The 19,287-nt window shown below is 32.6% G+C and overlaps 1 protein-coding gene across 2 annotated transcripts in view; it reads left to right on the top strand.

Annotated features, from left to right (window-relative positions):
• Positions 1 to 19,287, top strand: part of LOC129801933 (agrin) — a 45,120-nt gene that overhangs the window by 19,120 nt on the left and 6,713 nt on the right. For both annotated transcript variants that reach the window (XM_055847421.1, XM_055847420.1), the window contains exons 2-5: positions 12,871 to 13,159; positions 13,672 to 13,788; positions 13,951 to 14,041; positions 15,633 to 15,946. In XM_055847421.1, coding sequence (XP_055703396.1) covers positions 12,871 to 13,159; positions 13,672 to 13,788; positions 13,951 to 14,041; positions 15,633 to 15,946 — 811 coding nt within the window. The remainder of the gene's footprint in view (positions 1 to 12,870; positions 13,160 to 13,671; positions 13,789 to 13,950; positions 14,042 to 15,632; positions 15,947 to 19,287) is intronic.

Below are 19,287 nucleotides of genomic sequence, written 5' to 3'. Positions count from 1 at the left end.
CTTTTAGATAATTGAAAAATGTCTAATGCCTTAACTTATAGGAATACTGCGATAAATTTCGAGCAGATTGTATATAATAACCAATGTTCTCAATAATTGAATAATTCTTAATACACTTAAAAATGAGCAAAAATGGAGACATTGCTTTGTGTGCAAAATCGGACACAGTTTCTTGAATTTTCCTTGCTCTTCCGGAATTCTTCGAAGATCTTCCACACCATCATTAATAGAAATACATTTTTTTGTTTATTTGGCATTGTAAAACCTTTAAAAGTGAGAACAAATGAAAAAAATTGAAGAATTTTGAGGAATAATAGGTGTTCAATATTGGAATCTGTCCGGAAATCTGTACAGTCTTCCTATAACAAATATTTTTAAGTTAGGTCATTATGGTGAATGTATGGATCTTTTGTTATATATAATAATTTTTATTATATGGTAATCTTCTCGATAACGACCAATACCGACTTAAATACACATTTTATATAGGCCATTACATAATAAAATTGACAATTGTTTTTAAATAAATAAATAATTTTCAATTTTAAATTCACAAGATATTTAAATTGGCTCTGTTTATCCGTTTTAATCAAAAAAATTATTTGGAAATTTTTATATAAAAGCTTATCCAAAAATGACCAAGGAAAACTTTTCAAAATTAGTCCGAATTAGAATTTTGAAATTTTCATTGAACCTTCAAGTGAAATTCCCATTCATGGAGGGCATTGCATTGTGAATTTGTAATGCTGTCTTAAGAGACTCAATTGAAGATTGGTCAAATACAAAATTTATATATTGATGATGCTTAGTTGAAAAACCTGTTTATTACTATGAATATTCTTCTAACACACTTTCTTTAATCCTCATTTAACTTTTCCCATCTGCCATGGGAGATTGAAGACAGTTTGTCATCTTATCACTTTTTGAATTCTTGCACCTAAACCACCCAGACATCGGACATTCGCAGCTTCTACTAAAGTCATCAACATTTCTCCGCACGCGAGAAATATGCTACTAAATCTTCATAATTCCAAGACTCTTTCGTCACCTTCCCCAATTGTGCCAGAGATGTTGTTTTGAAAGCCCCAATCAAAATGTATGCATCTGGTTCAGCGATGAAAAAGCTCAAGCGACCGTCGAATTTCCATCGGATGAAATGGAAATCTATTATCACGAATCACTCAATGTCATCGAAAAGTTGTCCAAATGAGGTTAAAATGCTACCTAAACCAGGCATATTTTTTTTCTGGCGGGGAACCCGAAAGTAAGTTGGCAAAATCTTGGCTGATGAGAGTCAATAATCTTCTCATTCGTTTCTCTAAACTAAACCCTGTCTTACAGTTAAGTCACATTTAAAACTATTCATTCTCGTTTAATTTGGGAATTCTTGAGAAATTTTCGCACTCTTTGAGGTCTTTGTTCTTTGATTTGGGCGGATTTCGGCTATCTTGTTAATTTTTGGACAATTCTTAGTGTGAGAGGCATTCATTTGGTGACCAAAGTGTGATTAAAAGTAATATGAATTAGGTTATTGCTTATTTATGAGAGTATATCTGCAAAGATTACACACATTCTTAACTCAGTGTGAATTCTAAATAATGTCGTTGAAACACGAAGGATTTGTGATTTTTTTTTAATTCATCTCACCAGGAAATTTAATTTATTATGAAACTTTCTATAGTAAATTTATTTCATAGAATTATCTGAGTTTGTATCCATCGAAAAAAATTAACATAATCTTTATCGAAAGAATCCACGAAGTCTAATCTCTTATTTATTTGAAGTTAAGTTTGCTCTTAACTTTTATCTTCTGGAATAAAAAATAATAATAATTAAAAAAGCAATGTGAGATTTTGTTCTCGATTTGTTCTGATTAAAGACAAATTGACCGACTGTCAATTTATCTTTCAGTTTTAAAATTAAGATTATCTTATTAAGATTGACAGAAAAAAGAAGGTTAGGTTAAAAGAATTTAACCTAAAAACGTTACAATTTTTTCTGGTAAAACAATAAAAGAATAATAAAAATAACAATAAAATAATAAAATAATGGTTTATCTGAATTTGTAGAATTTTTAATTAGGGCTTTCGGAAAATTAAGGATCCCAGTCTGCAGTTTAAAATTGTTAGGTTAGAATTGGTACATTTCACAATACAAAACGCTTAATTATAATAAGGTGGGGTAACCGGATCGTTTTCCGAAGAGTGCTATTTAAACGCTTGTTTTTGGACTGATGAAATTTCTTTTTACTTCTTCTAAATCCATAGAATCATTTACCGTTTCATTCAGAAACATAATATAAAAAAAAATATCAAAAATAGTAAAGAAAATTTATAAAATAATGATAATACTGAAATAAGTCAGCATGCACTAACTGGGTCGCCTTTTCGCTAATTCACTTTTAATTGAGGAGTTCAGAGCAAAAAACGTTATTTTAATACGGAAATGCATACAACTTAGAGTTTTTTTTGCTCCGAGCGGCTTAATTAAACCTTTAGATTTAAAATACTTTTTTCTTACTTACTTACTTACTTACTTACTTACATTTTTTACGAGCATTTACTTATTTAATGGATAAAAATATTATTTTTGCTTTTTCTCCAACTTGAATAGTTATATTATGTCACTGTTGTGACTATATTATAGAAATAAAAATATTATTTTAAGTGGATTAGTCAGAAATGATCCAGATAGCAAGGCGTCCAGATTAGCACACTTGACTATAATATATTTATTTTTCTTCGATACGATAAAATTATTAGATAGGGTAAGTGTGCCAAATTTCGGCATAGTTGCATGCAAGCGCCAAAGCCTCAAGCTTGAAATGTAATATTTTTAATACAAATTGAATTTTTTCCTACTTTTTTATAAATAGTGTTGCTTGGAATCTTGTAGACACTCTATCGTCTTTATTTTCTCTAAATTCTTTCTTAATACATTTTAAAATGAATAAAAATGTAGACATAGTATTTGTTGCCTATTCCGGCCACCTTCAATCTCATAGTTCCTTGCCCTTCCGGAAATCTCCAATGCCTTTTTCAGATCATCTTCTTCGTGGAATCGACATTTTTTGTTATTTTTTGAATTGTATAATCTCTAGAGTGTGCAAAAACTAAAAAAATCATGGAAATTCGAGTAACAAAAACTGTGGCCGAAATTTCAAGCTGGCCGGAATTTGGCACACTTACCCTAAATATTCTTGCGGAAACAATTGCAACTTGCTGCGAAATTGAGAAAGCATTTTCTATGTTGATATATTATATACTTGATATTTTCATCCTTGAAGCATGAAGGATCTCAATCAATAAAATAAAAAAAAATCAAACCTTCTTAAGCACCCCAAGTGTTAATGATGAGTTGATGGTGCTCACTGGTCATTCATGATTGATCTTTCGTCTCCCGAAAATTACAACAAAATATAGCACACGGGGAATTGGATCTTTCACCAACATGTAGAGAAAATAAAATAAATTGAGATGGTGAAATTCCAGTGGAATTTCCCGACCTCTCTGAACTTCTTTGTTGATCTTGGTGAAAGATGATGGTGCAACATCTCATTCAATTTTACGTGATTGCCGTGGTCTCTCCATTTTCCAGCGCGATGCCTTGTGTAAATTAAAATATTTAATCAATTAATTGATTGATTGGTGATCCGAGTGATGGATGTGAGAGAAGGAGGCACAATTGGACACAAAATTCAATATGATATTGCTGGGGAGAGAGACAAGTGAGTGGCCGTTGAACTTGGTGGATGTGTCAGAGACACGGAGTAGATTTGCATCGAGATCTCCAAGTAATGTCTCAGGCAAAGTGAATTAGTCAAAACGGACAGTGAACATCTTGGGAATTGGAGCTGAAAGGATTTCTTTGTACAATCTCACCAGTGCAAATTCTCTCGATCGCTATTTCTCATCGGTTTTCGCCTGTGTATCATCTTCTCTAAATGATGCCATTGAAATGGAGATAAACTCGGGAAGATGATGCAGACAGAAAGCCATTCATTTCACATATCACTTCTTCACCTCAATTCAATTGATGGTTAATTTTGTGTGGCGGCAATTGTTGATTTTTTTTATACCTAAAGGGGCTTATAAGTTACTTCTTTAAAAATGTCTTCGAGAGGCGTGCCATTGACAATATGAGTAATTAATTATTATCCGACTTGTAAATTCCTTTTTTTAATACTAATTTTATTTCTTTTGGTAAAAATGAAAGTTATAAAAGTTGCAAGGAAAAGCGAAATTTTCTAAAGCACAACCCCTCGAAGATACTCTTATACGGTCTTCAGACTAGAGGTTTAGCCCAGTTCCCGAGGGTCTCAAAACCTTAAACAGCAACAGATTTTATTGATTTTTCTAAAAGTAATAGGTCATTTGCCCTTATTAATGCAGTCCTAAGTCAAAATTTTCCAAAAAATCTTGACTGATGAGATATTAGAGAAGTTAAGCCATATGGCTAAGCCTTAGGTCTGAACCACGTATTAGGGCCTTGACACAATTGAGGATTAGCCGAAAGACGGCTTAGCGTAATCATTTTCGAAATCATGGTAAAACTACATTTCTATCATTTTTCATTAAGCCATTCCTCGGCTTAAATCCTAAGTGTGTCAAGGACCTTATGTACCGAAAATGTATTTTCCTATCCCACGATCCCGTAAAATTAACGAAGTTGATTGAAAAATTTAAAGAAATGTGGTTTCCACAGTGTAAATACAAAAAAATTTAAAAATAATAATTTGTCGGGTAATATGTTAAACTTTTTAGAATTTTGAGTACCGTAGATGCGGTAGACTTTGTTCTCCGTGGGTCACTTCTTCGTCGTAAGCTTTTCTTTAATTCTAGTACTTAAGAATGGTCTTTAGCGATCCGATCTGCTATGTCTGATCGATGAAGATCTACATTAGAATTATAAAAAAGTTTACGAACAGTAGGGCGGCGGCAAGGTCACCCGCATCTACGGTAACTTAAAACCTATTATAGCTTTTAACGAGTAAACTAATTAAGAAATGAAATATTTATTGAGTATGTCACTTCCAACTGTATCTCCCTCTTGAGACTAGTAAATTACTATTATGACAGACTTGAAAAATGTTCCAATTAAATGCTGTTTATTCTCTTAGAGTCGTACTATACACTTATTTTTATTAACAGATAAGTTAAAAGAAGCTTGTCTTATTTATTTTTATAGGTGTGGCCCTGAAAAGCCCTTTATAAGTTAATTCATAGGTTAGTTTCTACGTATTCTGATCAGAAAACAATTATATCCCCTAAAAGAAATTTAACCGAATTAAACTTCTTAGTGTGAAATTTACAGCAATCAATTTTTATTATTATTATTATTTTGCAAAATATAAAAGAAAAGAAAACAAAATTAATAATTTTAACTAAAATTATGCTACTAATTCTTTTACATTTATATAAATTATTTTTAAACTTCTCTGAAAAATAGTTTTTTTTTTCAAATTAGAAACCGACCCTTTTCTCAATTTGTCAAAATGATGTTTTTCAGTACATGAGAAAAACCTTTTTCATATTGGAAAACATCATACTTTTGACAAATTTTTAATAGAGTATCTATAGTCTTCAAGCAAATACCTTTTCTCTCATTTTACTGCACTAAAAATATCTTAGCTTATGTTAGAATTTTAGTGCAATTAAAAAAATAAAATAAAAAAGGAAAATGAAACAAAAAATAGTTAATACAGTAAAAAGAAATTAAGAATTTTATTTAAAAAAAAAATGAGAAATGAAATTATTTCATTTTTTGTAATAGTTAGACAAATTGCTGTTACTATTTGGTTTAGTACAGGCAAGTTCTAAATTTACGAAGTTCTAAATAAATTCTAATGTGTTGGACATGCTTACGACTTAAGCCGAGAGAAGATTTAACGTAATTATAATCAAAATACTGATTAAAACCATTGGACTACATTTGCATCAATTTCCCCCTAAGCCGTATCTCGGTTTATGCCGTAAGTCTGTCTAGGGCATAAGGGAGTTTTTCAAGTATTTTACTCAATTCCGAGACGAATCTTTAACCTCTGTCTTTTTAATAATAAATTTTGAAAATTTAAAATGTTATTTATACTTATTGCTCGTTTTTAAATGTGAATTCGTTTTCTGCAATAAAATCTTGAATTAGCAGCGTCCTCGGTAAAACGTAATAAACATCCCATTACGATATTAACTGTGCGTAATTTAATATTTTAATTCTGTAAAATAAATATTATTAATGTAAAATAATAATAGGATCTCTGATTAGGCAAAGCTCTGAAAAAAGTTTTGAAGTTCTAGTCACACGAACACTACTGCTTAAAATAATTCTGTCTTTCTAATGGATCACTTTTGATTCTTTGAAAAGATTCAGCAGTATCTCTTGAAATTTTGCATGTTTATTTATCACATAATTGCGTAATGTAACATAATACTTATAACATATTTCTGTCATCAAAGCGAACACCAAAGATTACTTTTTCATTGTTGATATTCATTAATTTTGCAGTATCGTAAAAGCCGAAAAAATGAACACTTTTTAAAGAATCCCCGGATGATCCTTTAAAGGTGGAAGGTTGATCCAGTGAAGGATACTTATATTTCTCAATTTTTTTATGTAATTAAATATTTGTTTATGAACCATGCTTAACTATATAGAAATTTAGTCATCAATTTCAATTAGTTATAAAACGAAGAGTCCGTTTTTACAGGAATTATTGTCAAGTAAGGGCTGTTTAATATAAAACGCCAATGTCCTTTAATTGTGTTTAGAAAAATTCTATCTTTGCCGCTAAAGATTTAAGATAAATTATAAAGTTTTATCTAAGAATAACAGACTGCGTTTTAAAAAATCGATATGTCCGTAATATAATCATTCTTTCTTTAAATCTCATTATTCTTCTTTTCACTCTTGGCATTTCTACTGTTCTCCAAAATGTTATTTTCGTAAAAAAAATATTCTAAAAATAGCCATTTATCAGCCTCAGATTGGTCTTTCATCACTATAATAAATATACAAAAATTCTTATTTATTCATAGAATAAATTAATAAAAATATCCAGATGGTTCATTGACCAAAATTGGCTAAAAAAACAGAAATAAAACCTAGAACGGGCATTTTTTGCTATTCTCTCTGTTTTGGAAAACCGTCTCCCGGGAGTTGATTTACACACAATTCCACGCAATAATTCACAAATTATGTCACTCTTTCCGAAATTATTTTCTATTTTGTGTATTTATGAATCGCATAGAGTTTCATGCATTTTGGATGATTTCGTTGGGAAATGAGGAGCGTGATTTATTGCGATGATCGCTTAATTGCACGATACAGCGGCTCTATGTTATTTAGAGATGCCTTCTCTTTGCAAAGCAAAATTGAATAACCCAAACAATTTGTCTCAATGCAATTTCACTCAATGAGGAAAAATGATTCCATCAGCGATAGTTCTCCAATGAATGCAATATGGAGAAGAATGAGCGCTCCAATGATAAAAAGATAAATGGGAGAAAGTTATCCATTGATGCTTTTGAACCTTTTGTTATTTACCAATGCAAATATTGATTTTGTGGTGTAAGGTGAGAAAAACAAGCAGCTGGATGGGGCCCTTTATGTTTGGTTTTTGTGTCGTCTTTGGCCCCATCTCACTCTCTCTCAGCATCCAAAAAAAAAAGTGTTTCTATTCAAATTGACCTCGAGATGTTTGTTTATTCGCCCCAAATCAATTACACTTCTTTCATTTGTGAATCTTTATAACATCTCTTGCACTTTATGATCACACAAATTGACACACTTCTTCAATTGATCGCTTTGGTTGTTTATTATTTTGCATTAATATTGAAATCGGGTTTTTCTGCACGTCTCCAGTTGAGATGCTCATATTACCGTGTCTTAAACAAATTATCACAATTACGTCTGCGGTAATTTTTTTTTAGCTATGACTAAAAAATATTACAATATAAATCATAAATATAAATAAAATATTTAGAATCAAGAATGTTTTAGAAATGTTTATACAAATGACTATTATTTCAAAATTTAAAATGACTAGGCTAATGGTAAGAGTAATGCCCTAGACACACTTACAACTTAAGCCGAGAGACGACTTAACCCTTTAAGGACGAGAAGGTCAAAAATAGAGGGTCAGAAAAAATCATTTTTTCTAACTTTTTAGAGCAAAATACAGCTTTATACGGCCGTAGGTAAAATTTTATTTTTTTCAATCTTCCTTAAAGGGTTAATGGAAAATGATGGAAATGTAGTTTGACCATTATTTCTAATATAATTACGCTAAGCCGTCTCTCGGCTAATCCTCAAGCCTGTCAAGGCCCTGAAGCAATGTCCATTAATCTAATCCATCAAATTAACAAGATATTCCATATCAATGCGTCCTACACCTGAAAAAAATTGTTAGATGTTAGAGCACCTTATGATTGAACGCAAAAAAATGTTTTTGGGAATAAAAATACCCTAGAAATTTACTAAGATGTTCTATGCTTTAGTCAAACTTACGGTTTAAGCCGTGAGATGACTTAGTTAATGGGAAACTGATGAGAATTTAATCTAATTATTATTCTTGATTATAATTACGGTTTAAGCCGTATCAAACCATAGGCCTATCCAGCACATAACATTCCTACAAATTAAATAATAAATTTCTTAAAATTGTTATAGATATTATTGAAGAAATTTACACGATAGAACTTTTTGCTGTTCTTTCTATTCCTTTTTCCTTGTTTCATTATTAATTAAAATAAATAAGTAATAAAAGAGAAGATCATTGCAGGTATTGCTGAATAATTTAAAGAATTAAATATGAATAATATTTGGAATGATGATTAAACTATTTAAAAGGAGAAGCAGCAAACCAAATATTTTTAAGAAGTTATCAAAATGATACCTCTTAACTTTCACTATACACAGAGAGAAATCCGAAAAAGTTAAAATAACATTCCGGAAATGTTAATTTTACCCTGCAGTATTGATCCAAAATCGGTGTAAATATTACCCTCTTTAGGTGTATTGGGGGTTAAAGTTACCCTTTTCATGTTAATTTTACCCTTAAAAAGGTGTAAAATTAACATTAAAAATGTTGATAAATTTTTACACCTTATTATGTTAAAGTTATGAGGAAAAAAAGTTAATCGCACCCTCTTTTTTCTCAGTGTATAAAGAATATTATTTGTTGTACTAATAAATTATAATTTATGATTAATGGTAATAATAATGCTGACCAGAGAGTAGTAGATAGAGAGGGGGCTATATCGGGCTGGGGCTACATTGAAAACGCAAATTTTTCACGTACTCCTAAAGGAAGCTGGGTAAGGTAAAGTGATTTAGAGAGACATAACAAATAAGGATTTAAATTAAATTATGACTAGGCCCAATTTCCTTTAGAAATAAGCGAAAAATACCATTTTCAATGCAGCTCCACTTAATGGCCTCTACACACTACAGAAATTTAAATCTATATTAAAGAGTTTTTTATACGCAACCATAGGAAACAGCTTCAATATGGACATAAAATTCTCTAAGTAAGTGTTTAGAGAGGTCATAACTTCTATACTGTTTTACCAATCTAAAGACTTTTCATAATTTCAAAATTCTACAATCAAATCTAAAATAGCCCAAATAGTCTTTCAATTCAAAAAGACGATTTAACTTTGATGTTAAATCTCTAGGGCTAACATATTACTCAATTGAATATACAACAAAACTCTTTACTTTAAAACCTATTAATTTGTGTTTAATGTTTTTTTCTTAAGTGTTATTCACATGAGACTAAATATTTAAATCCCATAAAATATTTTAGTTCCACCATGTTTTCTCATGGGCCAAAATTGAAAATTTTCAAACTTCAAAGCTGTATCGAATCATGGTACGCGATAGGGCAAAATATTTAATAAATATTTAAATAAATAAATAAAAATACATGAAATTCAGTGTTTAATTTCAAAGTAGCTAAAAATGAAGTCCGCATAACGTAAATATTACCGTATGAAGTTAATAATTAATTGGAATAATTAATAATTCATTTTCCTCCTGGCGTTCTTCTTCCCTCCTAAACCCATATTATTTTGGGAAATCGCTTAAAGAGATTTTTTTAAGTCTTGGACATGTTTTAGGAAGTTTCGTACTTACTTAGGTAGTTGCAAAGTCCCTTAAAGAGACCGGGCCTCTCGCACTTACCTCCTACAGTCCTGGTGACTCTCTGTCAGTTCGCTCCAGAAACATAGCATAGGTTGCTTTCGAAAAGTCTGTCATATCGGGAGGCTCCTTGCGAGTTTTCGTAACAATCGTGGTTTTACGGGAAGGGGTTGTTAGCCCCTCGGCCAACCCTCTCTAGAAGGACGGATCCATTGTTCCTTAGGTCCTTGATACACTTACGACTTAAGCCGAGAGACGGCTTAATAGAAAATGATAGAAATGTAGTTAAATCATTATTAATATATATATATAAATTACGCTAAGCCGTCTATCAGCTAATCCTCAAGTCTGTCAAGGCCCTTAGCCTCAGGTTCGTAACTTTCCCACTAGGGTTGGTTGCCCAATATTCTATCATTCACCTGAAAGTACCGGGGCTTACCAGGCTCTAGCCCGCTTGGAGGTGAACATAGAAATTGAAGGGAAGAGGTTGTGTATCGCATTAACCACCCCCCATTTAGACCCTCCTGCCTTCCTAAACCCATGTTTGTTTTGGATTGCTAGAAAACGCTTAGTGAGTTTTGGATGGGTCCCAGTCAAAATCTCGAAAGCCAAAATCCTGAATGGACCAAAATCCAGAATTCTTAAAAGTGCCATAGCTACTCCCACGATTGCACCCGTGTTTGCTGGAGGCAAAGGGAAATTTTCTGTTTCTTGGGAAATTATTCTATACATTATCCTCTATATATTTTCATCCCTTTCAGTATTTAGAACAATCGGGATTTTGTCCGTTTCTGGATTTTGGTTGTCGGGATTTTGGCCGCCCCCGGTTTTGGATATGTTTTAGAAAACTACCTAGGAAGACAGTTCGTTCATATCTGAAAATATTTCTGAATCATTCTTAATAACGCTTTTTCAAGGTCAAGCGTTAAAAGGTCTATAGGGAGCGCATTTCACAACAAAATTAGATCATGTTTTGGAGCATTGGAAAGGTCTTGGAATTTCAGATAAATCTGAACTGATTTTAATCGGCAATGAATCGGTATCCGAATAAAGGATAACTTATTCCTATTTTTTTTGACAAGGGTTTCTGGTTCCTCGAGTTGTTTCGCAAAGGGGTTTTCAGACAATTGACAAGGGTTTCTTGACCCATTGACCGATTTTGAACCGATAAGTAATTTTTGTCCGAAAACTAATTGTATTATTCCTTAACTATTTTGGGCGATCTAAATCAGTTAAAATCAATTTTAAACAGGCAAATGGCAAAGAATGCGATTTGCAACCCTTTTTTTAATAGTCTTGCAAATCCGAACGTTTGGAGATCTTGGAGGATATAAATGACGTTTTTCACCTCTTAAAATTCGAACGAAATTTTGAAAAATAACAAAATTGATCTGAGGATTTATTTGCACTTTAAGTCAAATGCCCGTCCTACCTCAGAAATCTTCGTATTGATGTATTTCTTTTAATTTTGTACGATAATAATGTCTATAAATATTCATAAAAGAGCACAGTAATATGGTTCTCAATCATCCACAATATGAATTTTATAACATAACCTTAGGTTTGATGTCTTGAATTCGACTGTCATTCGAATTTGAGAGATTCAGATTTGAGAGCAAGTTTGCAAATATATACTGTTTTTTAAAATGTATAATCTTTTTGTTTGTTTTTGATGCAATATATCTTTACATTACTAAATGGCTTCTTTTAATGTAGAGAAGAATGAGGCCGCTTTAAAAAAACAACTATATAACATTTCAATTATCGGAATCTCAATCAGATAATTCAAATTAAACTAATTCAGGTTATTTAATTTAATTAAATCGAGATAATTCAGGCGATAATACGTAGAAATTATAATTTTGTTCAGCAATTTCAAAACAAATGAAAGAAATGAGAGGTAATTTTTAAATTTACTATTGATTTAAATACAGATTCAATTACCAATATTTAGCCTTACAGCCATCATAAAATATTTTATTATATGATTTTCTGTATGTTTTCTTCGCGTATTCACCTTGATTTAAATTTAAACTGCTCCAGACATGCTTTCTTCATTGAATTCTTCTTTTAAAATTGCTTAGTTGGTTTTTGCTTGTATTTAGGTAAATAATGCAAATAATGAATACACGAAATGTAATAAATTCTCTCCATTCTGTGGCGATCTGTCTGGGAGAAAAAGCAATTCTTTGGCATGGGTAGAAAACGATATTCACAAAGAATCTTTTGTGAATATCAAAGTGCCGGAAATGAGAGTAGATCTGAAAGAAATTCGACATGTTCTGGATGTAATTTCGAGACAGTCAATGGATTGTAGGTCAACGAATGAGGATGAAATTGATCAACGGGTTCCTTTCTTGAGCTTTTTTTTCGCACACAAATCTCCCAAGTGGAATCTTCGTTCCACTTTAATGCCATATTGAGACAATATTTGCTGAGTTATTAGCTCTTGAAAGAAAATTTTTGGTTACTTGAGCGGGATTTTTTTCTACAGTCTTTCTAAATTGTTCCCACTTTTTAGAGATTTTGATACAGAAAGTCTATAGACAATTTCACCAATTTCCATTATTTATTCTTCTCATTGAGTTGACATAATTAGTTGGTATGACTTATGACTTTCAGGGGAGATGATTTGAAAGTCTAAAAACGCATAAATGCATTAATGCATAATAAAGTTATTTTGCAATTCAAATACTTATACAGCATATTTTGGTGTTTCTTCTCCTCCTGCAGACACTGTCAAGGCAAAATCCACGGAGCGCCAAATTAGAGCCATTTCGACAAATTGCCCAAGATTGTGTCCCCCACTGGGAGCATCTCTGGAACCCGTTTGTGGCTCAGATGGCTACATCTACTCCAATCTCTGTGAGATGAAGAAGAAGACCTGCTCCAAGACAGGTCCAAACATTGTATCAGAAGATGACAATGGCTGCGAAAGGGCTTCGGGATCCAAATGTGGCCATCGGTGTCCATCTGAGAAGGATCCAGTGTGTGGAACAGATGGGAGGACGTACTTAAACAGGTGAGTACAGTTCATAGAAACTAAGAATTGTTTAAATTTCTCAAGGTCTTTTGAATCATTTGCATTAAGAGGTCATAACAGAAAGAGTGAAATTAGAAATTTGCGATTTTGAATTATTCATGAGAGCTCTTCTTTGAATCAATGGATCAATGGATTTTATAGCTTCCAACTGATTTTATTGTCGTACTAAAATCAATTTGCAAATAAATTTGCGATATAAATTTTCAATTAAACCTCGTGTATATTATTTGTGTGGGAAAAAGCTATTTCTGACAGTTTTGTTTTCAAAATCATGTATAACTTCGGCAATCTCCGTCAAGTCAATCGTATACCCTTTTTCTGTGTTAAATGTCAATATTTAAATTTGAATTGACATTGAGAAACGTTAATTACGGGTTTTTCTTGCAAAATTGCCCAAAATATTCAAAATTATGAAATTTTGAAACTTTCTACGCATAAAATTATCATACAAAAAAAGTGTGATAACTATTTTTTTTTGTCCACATTTACAGGTGTATGCTGCGTGTCCAGGCGTGTCGCGTGGGGATGGCCGCCGTGTCAATGGCCCACGTGGGGCCCTGCGCCAACATCAGTGCAATCAGAGAATCGTGTCCCGTGGACTGTAACAGGTAATAAATAACCAAAGTCTCTCTCACCAGCTCAATTGTGCAGACACCGATCTCGGCTGCATCGTCACGCAACTCTCTCCCATGATCGCTCTCACTTCCGGCTCACCTGAGATTCCCAAGAGGACTCCTCACTAATCCCTCATTGTTCACTGCCATTCACAGTGCTCCTCAAGATGGACCAGTTTGTGCTTCCAATGGAAATGTCTACAACTCAACGTGTCAGATGAAGCTCCAGACGTGTGGACAGGGAGTCGTGAGTATCTTGTCTATTTCTTTTTTAGGTGTGATTCCTTCTAATCACAACTATTGTAATCCTCGGATTTTCTCAAAGTGCTCCGATCGAGCTGAAATTCACAGGGTATATGTTTTGAAGGGTCCCGGTCAAAATCCCGAAAGCCAAAATCCCGAAAGCCAAAATCCCGAATTCTTAAAAGTGTTATAGCTACTCCCACGATTGTACCCGCGCTTGCTGGAGGCAAAGCGAAATCTTCTGTCTCTTGGGAAATTATTCTAAACATTTTCCTCCATATAATTTCAATCCTATCAGGATTTTGAACAATCGGGATTTTGGCCTTTTCGGGATTTTGGCGTTCGGGATTTTGGCTTTCGGGATTTTGGCTGCCACCGGTCTTGAACATCCCTGATGCCGAAAATCATAAGCCGGCAATATAGGGTCCGGCTGCCGTCTGGCCGGCCGTTCCTAGTACGCAATATCTCTGGTTTGGAAAGAGATATCTTCATAATTTTTTTTTAAATATATCTACGCGAGCGTACGACGATTTCTGTGCTATTAGTTTTTTGAAAAACCGGTTCTAAACCGGTTAAAAATCACGCTTTGTAGTTTATCTCGAAATCCTAAGCATGTGATTTTGAATTTTTTATGTTTATCTTGTAGCCCAGAAAATTTTTCGAGGATTTTCGCGGGTCGCGCAATTTTCGCGGAGCGCGAATTTTTTCCCTGATTTTTGCGGGGCGCGAATTTTTCACGGATTTTCGCGGGGCGCGAATTTTTTCGCGGATATTCGCGGAGTTTCGCGGGGCGCGTATTTTTTCTCGAATTTACGCGGGGCGCGAATTTTTTCGCGGATTTTCGCGCGGCGTGTAATTTTTCGCGATTTTTTTCGTGAATTTTCGCGGGGCACACATTTTTTCGATGATTTTCGCGGGGCGCGAATTTTTTCCCTGATTTTTGCGGGGCGCGAATTTTTCACGGATTTTCGCGGGGCGCGAATTGTTTCGCTAATTTTCACGGAGCGCGAATTTTCGCGGGGCGCGAATTTTTTCGCGGATTTTCGCGGGGCGCGAATTTTTTCGCGGATATTCGCGGAGTTTCGCGGGGTGCGTATTTTTTCTCGAATTTTCGCGGGGCACGAATTTTTTCGATGATTTTCGCGGGGCTCAAATTTTTTCCCTGATTTTTGCGGGGCACGAATTTTTCGCGGATTTTCGCGGGGCGCGAATTGTTGCGCTGATTTTGACGGATCGCGAAATTTTCGCGGATTTTCGTGGATTTTCGCGGGGCGCGATTTTCTCGGGTCGCTAACAGAGGTTCTCAATGAATGTAAAGTTGAGGCCTCTATCTCTCATAGTTTCCGAGATAATCGACTTTAAAGATTTTCAGACACTTTTATGCATTTCTCATCCAATTTTCCTCATTAATAGCGATAATGAGTTACATACAATTTAAACGAAATTTGCATTATTTATGTATAAATATCGTTCAAGTTTGCCACAATCCGAATTTGCAACGAAGGAATCACACCTCTATAAGCTGATCTAGGCTTATCACTGGCTTTTATTAATTCTTTGAGAATTTACTCTAAAATGTTTCTGATAATGTCCAGGTGCGAACAAACAGAAAACACTGCCAGAGTACCAGGAACTGCCGAGAATCTTGCTGGCGAGTAGCCAGACCTACTTGTGGCTCAGATGGACGGATCTACCCAAGTGCCTGCAAGATGCGCTCAGCCAATTGCGGTCGTCACGTCTTCGAAGTCCCAATGTCTTTCTGTATGTCCCAGGAACGAGCAGGATCTGGCAATCACATCGAGGACTGTCCCACTGAGTGTCCACCACCAGCTTCTGAGGATGAGATGGTGTGCGGCAGCGATGGAAACATCTATTCATCCGGATGCGAACTCAACATGCTCAACTGTGGGTGAGTATTGTCGGGTCATTCCTCGGACAATTAGACGCTTCCAGACTTTCAATCTAACACATAAAATGCAGTCAATCTCACTTTATGAAGAATCCGCCTCCGCTCACTCGAGATGCGCTCTCATCTTTTCGTTTTCGCTCTTAACCCCAACACTGAAAATTTGCAAATTGCCAGCATAAACACAAATTTATTTGTGTGGAATCAACATCATTAGATTGTATGCTGTTTCTTCCGGAAGTGTACAGAGTTCTATCCTGGAATTACCTATTTATCACTGAGAAAAAAAATTTACTTTTTTGATAGGACGTTTTGTTAGTGAACTGAGAATATTGCTTTGTTAATTTTACTATTTTCTTTTAAAATGACAACTAATTAATTTTTCAATTTTACTAACTTTGACAATTAGTTCATGTAGCACATTTGTCTGTTAAGATTCCTCTATAAAACATTCATCCAGAGAATTTTTTTTCAGAATTTATACAACTACCACTTTTGTTGTGAACGGTTCTACTAAAGATTGTTTACTTTTACAAATTTCTATTCTTACTGTGTTCATTCGATTTATTGAAGCTTGAATCCCAATTAGCAGTAGGGAAGACTGGGGCAAAACTTGTCAAAACGCATATTTAATTCTTTCATGAGCTCTGAGAAAACTTAAACGTTTTATAATGAGCATATTCTTATAGGACATTTACTGCCCTACAAAATTGCAGAAGACTATTTTCCTCTAACTCGAAAGAAATGTGATTTTCGAATCATTTTCTAAAAGTCGATTTTGTGGAGATTCTCGAAATTGCTGGGGCAAATATTGTCAGTCTTCGGATAATTTGTGACGTTGTACTCTCGCAAACGTTAAAAATATCAAATAGACATATTTTTAAAGGAAATTTATTTCTCTACAACTTTGTCGCAGATAATTTTTCTCTATCTTAACGAGAAATGTGCTTAAATTGAGCTAATCAGTATTGATATTTTCTGTAAGCCAAATATTCCAAAAATAGGGCTCAAAATTTCATTATGTTTTTACATAATCCTTCCTCGAATCCCTTGAAACTTTGTAAGTTTAGGAAGGTTCATGAAGGCTATTTATAATAAAAATTTCAAGCCTCAGTCTCTTTTATTTTAGAAAATAGTGAACATTGAAATTTTCGTTTTGACAAATTTTGCCTCAGTCTCTCCTATTTTTTCTATTAAACAAACAATTAAAACCTAATGATAATTATACTATTTAATTGTTTAAACAAATAACTTGACTAACTTTCGTATAACAAACCTTTTTATATAACACAAAAATATTTGCAGTATTAATAGTTTTATATACACAGAAAAAAATAATTGTAAAATAGTTCGTACATGTTTGTAATTTCCCAACTAAAAAGTTTGTATATTTTTTCACTAACATTGTTTGTAACATGATCATTTTACGAACATGTTTTGTTCTTTTACAAACATTTGTTCGTAAAAGTTCGTAAGCACACGAAAAAATATTCGTAAAATTTTGTCATTTGCTTCGTAAAGTATTGTCAGGTAAACGAAAATGTGCGAACAAATGTTTAACAAATTATCATGTTACGAACAATGTTTGTGAAAAAGTACAAACTTTTATGAACTTCTTTGTGTGTTATACAATTTTTAAGCATTTTGATAGTCTCCAGTAGGAATTCACAAACATTTATGAACAATTTTACGAAATATTTTTTTCTGTATATTTGTTAACAAATATAATCTAAAATTGAAATATTGTGGCTAAGTAAACTGAAAATCAATCTTACAAATGTTTGTTAATTTTATAAATATTTACTTTGAAAAAATTCTGCTCTATATATTTTTTTTAATAAAGATTTTATTTATCACGTCTTCAATGATTTATTCAATTTTGAAAATTAGTTTACTGTCCAAGCTTATTTTACAAAGATTTTATTTTATTGAAAAACCAAGTTCAATAATTTCTTTAAAATTTATCATATGTTCTTGATTAGCCTAGAACTAAATAAGATTAATAATAATTTCGCTTGGAAATATTTAGTAAAATTCTATTGTCATTTGTTAATTTTACAACCATTTTCTTTCACTGATAAAGTAAATATTTAAGACCTTTTCTAAGAAAGTTATTAAACAATAAACAAATAGTTCTGGTGGAATTATAAAAGAGAATGATTAATTGTCCAGAATAATTTAACTAATGTTTGCTAAATTTACAAATTTTATGTAATCAGTAATGGACCCTCTGCCCAAAAAAACGCAAACGTTTGGGAAAAATTTTGGGATTTTTACACATTCTTTTGGTAAAATTCTTAAATATGTTCATACAAAAATAAAATTTGCGTAACATTAAACATTTACCTTTAAAGATGCCTTATTCCCTACGATTTTCCCCGAAATTTGTTACAAACGTAAGACAAGAAATTATTTTGGGACAGAGGGAGTAACAAATTAATGAAAAAATAAATTCCCATAGATTCTGCTAAAACAATTCTCGCCTTTTATATGTGCATTCCAGTAAAATATTTACAGATATAATTTTATAAGATCCGATTAATATTTGTAGTTCTTACCAAATTTTAATTTTTGAACAACAAATCCATACAAAGATTTAGATTTTCCTGAATTGTTGAGTAAATGCGGTAAATGACTCTTTCTACAAAGTGATTTATCTAGCATTTGAAAATTTTATAAAAGTTCGATCGACAATAAAAAAATTATAATTTAATTAAACTATGTTTTTCCGCATAGAATAATTACATTGAAGTTTGCAATATTTCCAAACTTATCACACAATACAATTTCTTTGACACTAGTAAATTTCTAAAATATTTTCGATCAGTGGCAAATTGTTAACAAGAATTTTTCTTCTTATCAAAAAGGAAAACCTTCAGCATGATGATGAAAAATATACTTAAATATTCCGCAGAATAATTTCAATAATGTTTGTGCTTTATACAGGTGTCTTCCTTTTGATAAAAAAATAAATACAAAATTTAGATTTCTATGATTTTTTGAAATGTTAAGATTTTAACAAAATGATTTTTATTTATATTTGAAAAATTAAAAGTCTCTATCTGAACAATAAAAAATAAATAAATAAAATAGCACTAGCAGTTCAAATTTCGTACCAAAGAATTTCACAAATGTTTGTAAATTTTACAAATTACTTGACTTTGTGATACACGAATTACAAGTCTGATATTTTATTAAACTGCTTAAACTGACAAAGACTCAGTTATGCTAATGAAAATTTGTAGTGTAGAAATGTGTCTCATTATTTTGTATAAACCTGCGTTAAAATTAGTTCATTTTACAAATTTTCATTCTCAGTGATAAATAAATTTCCTCTATTTTTA

This window comes from Phlebotomus papatasi, chromosome 2, assembly GCF_024763615.1.
Source record: "Phlebotomus papatasi isolate M1 chromosome 2, Ppap_2.1, whole genome shotgun sequence".
Lineage (NCBI taxonomy): Eukaryota > Metazoa > Arthropoda > Insecta > Diptera > Psychodidae > Phlebotomus > Phlebotomus papatasi.
The sequence above is the reverse complement of the archived record's forward strand: the minus strand, read 5'-3'. Positions and strand labels throughout refer to the sequence as shown.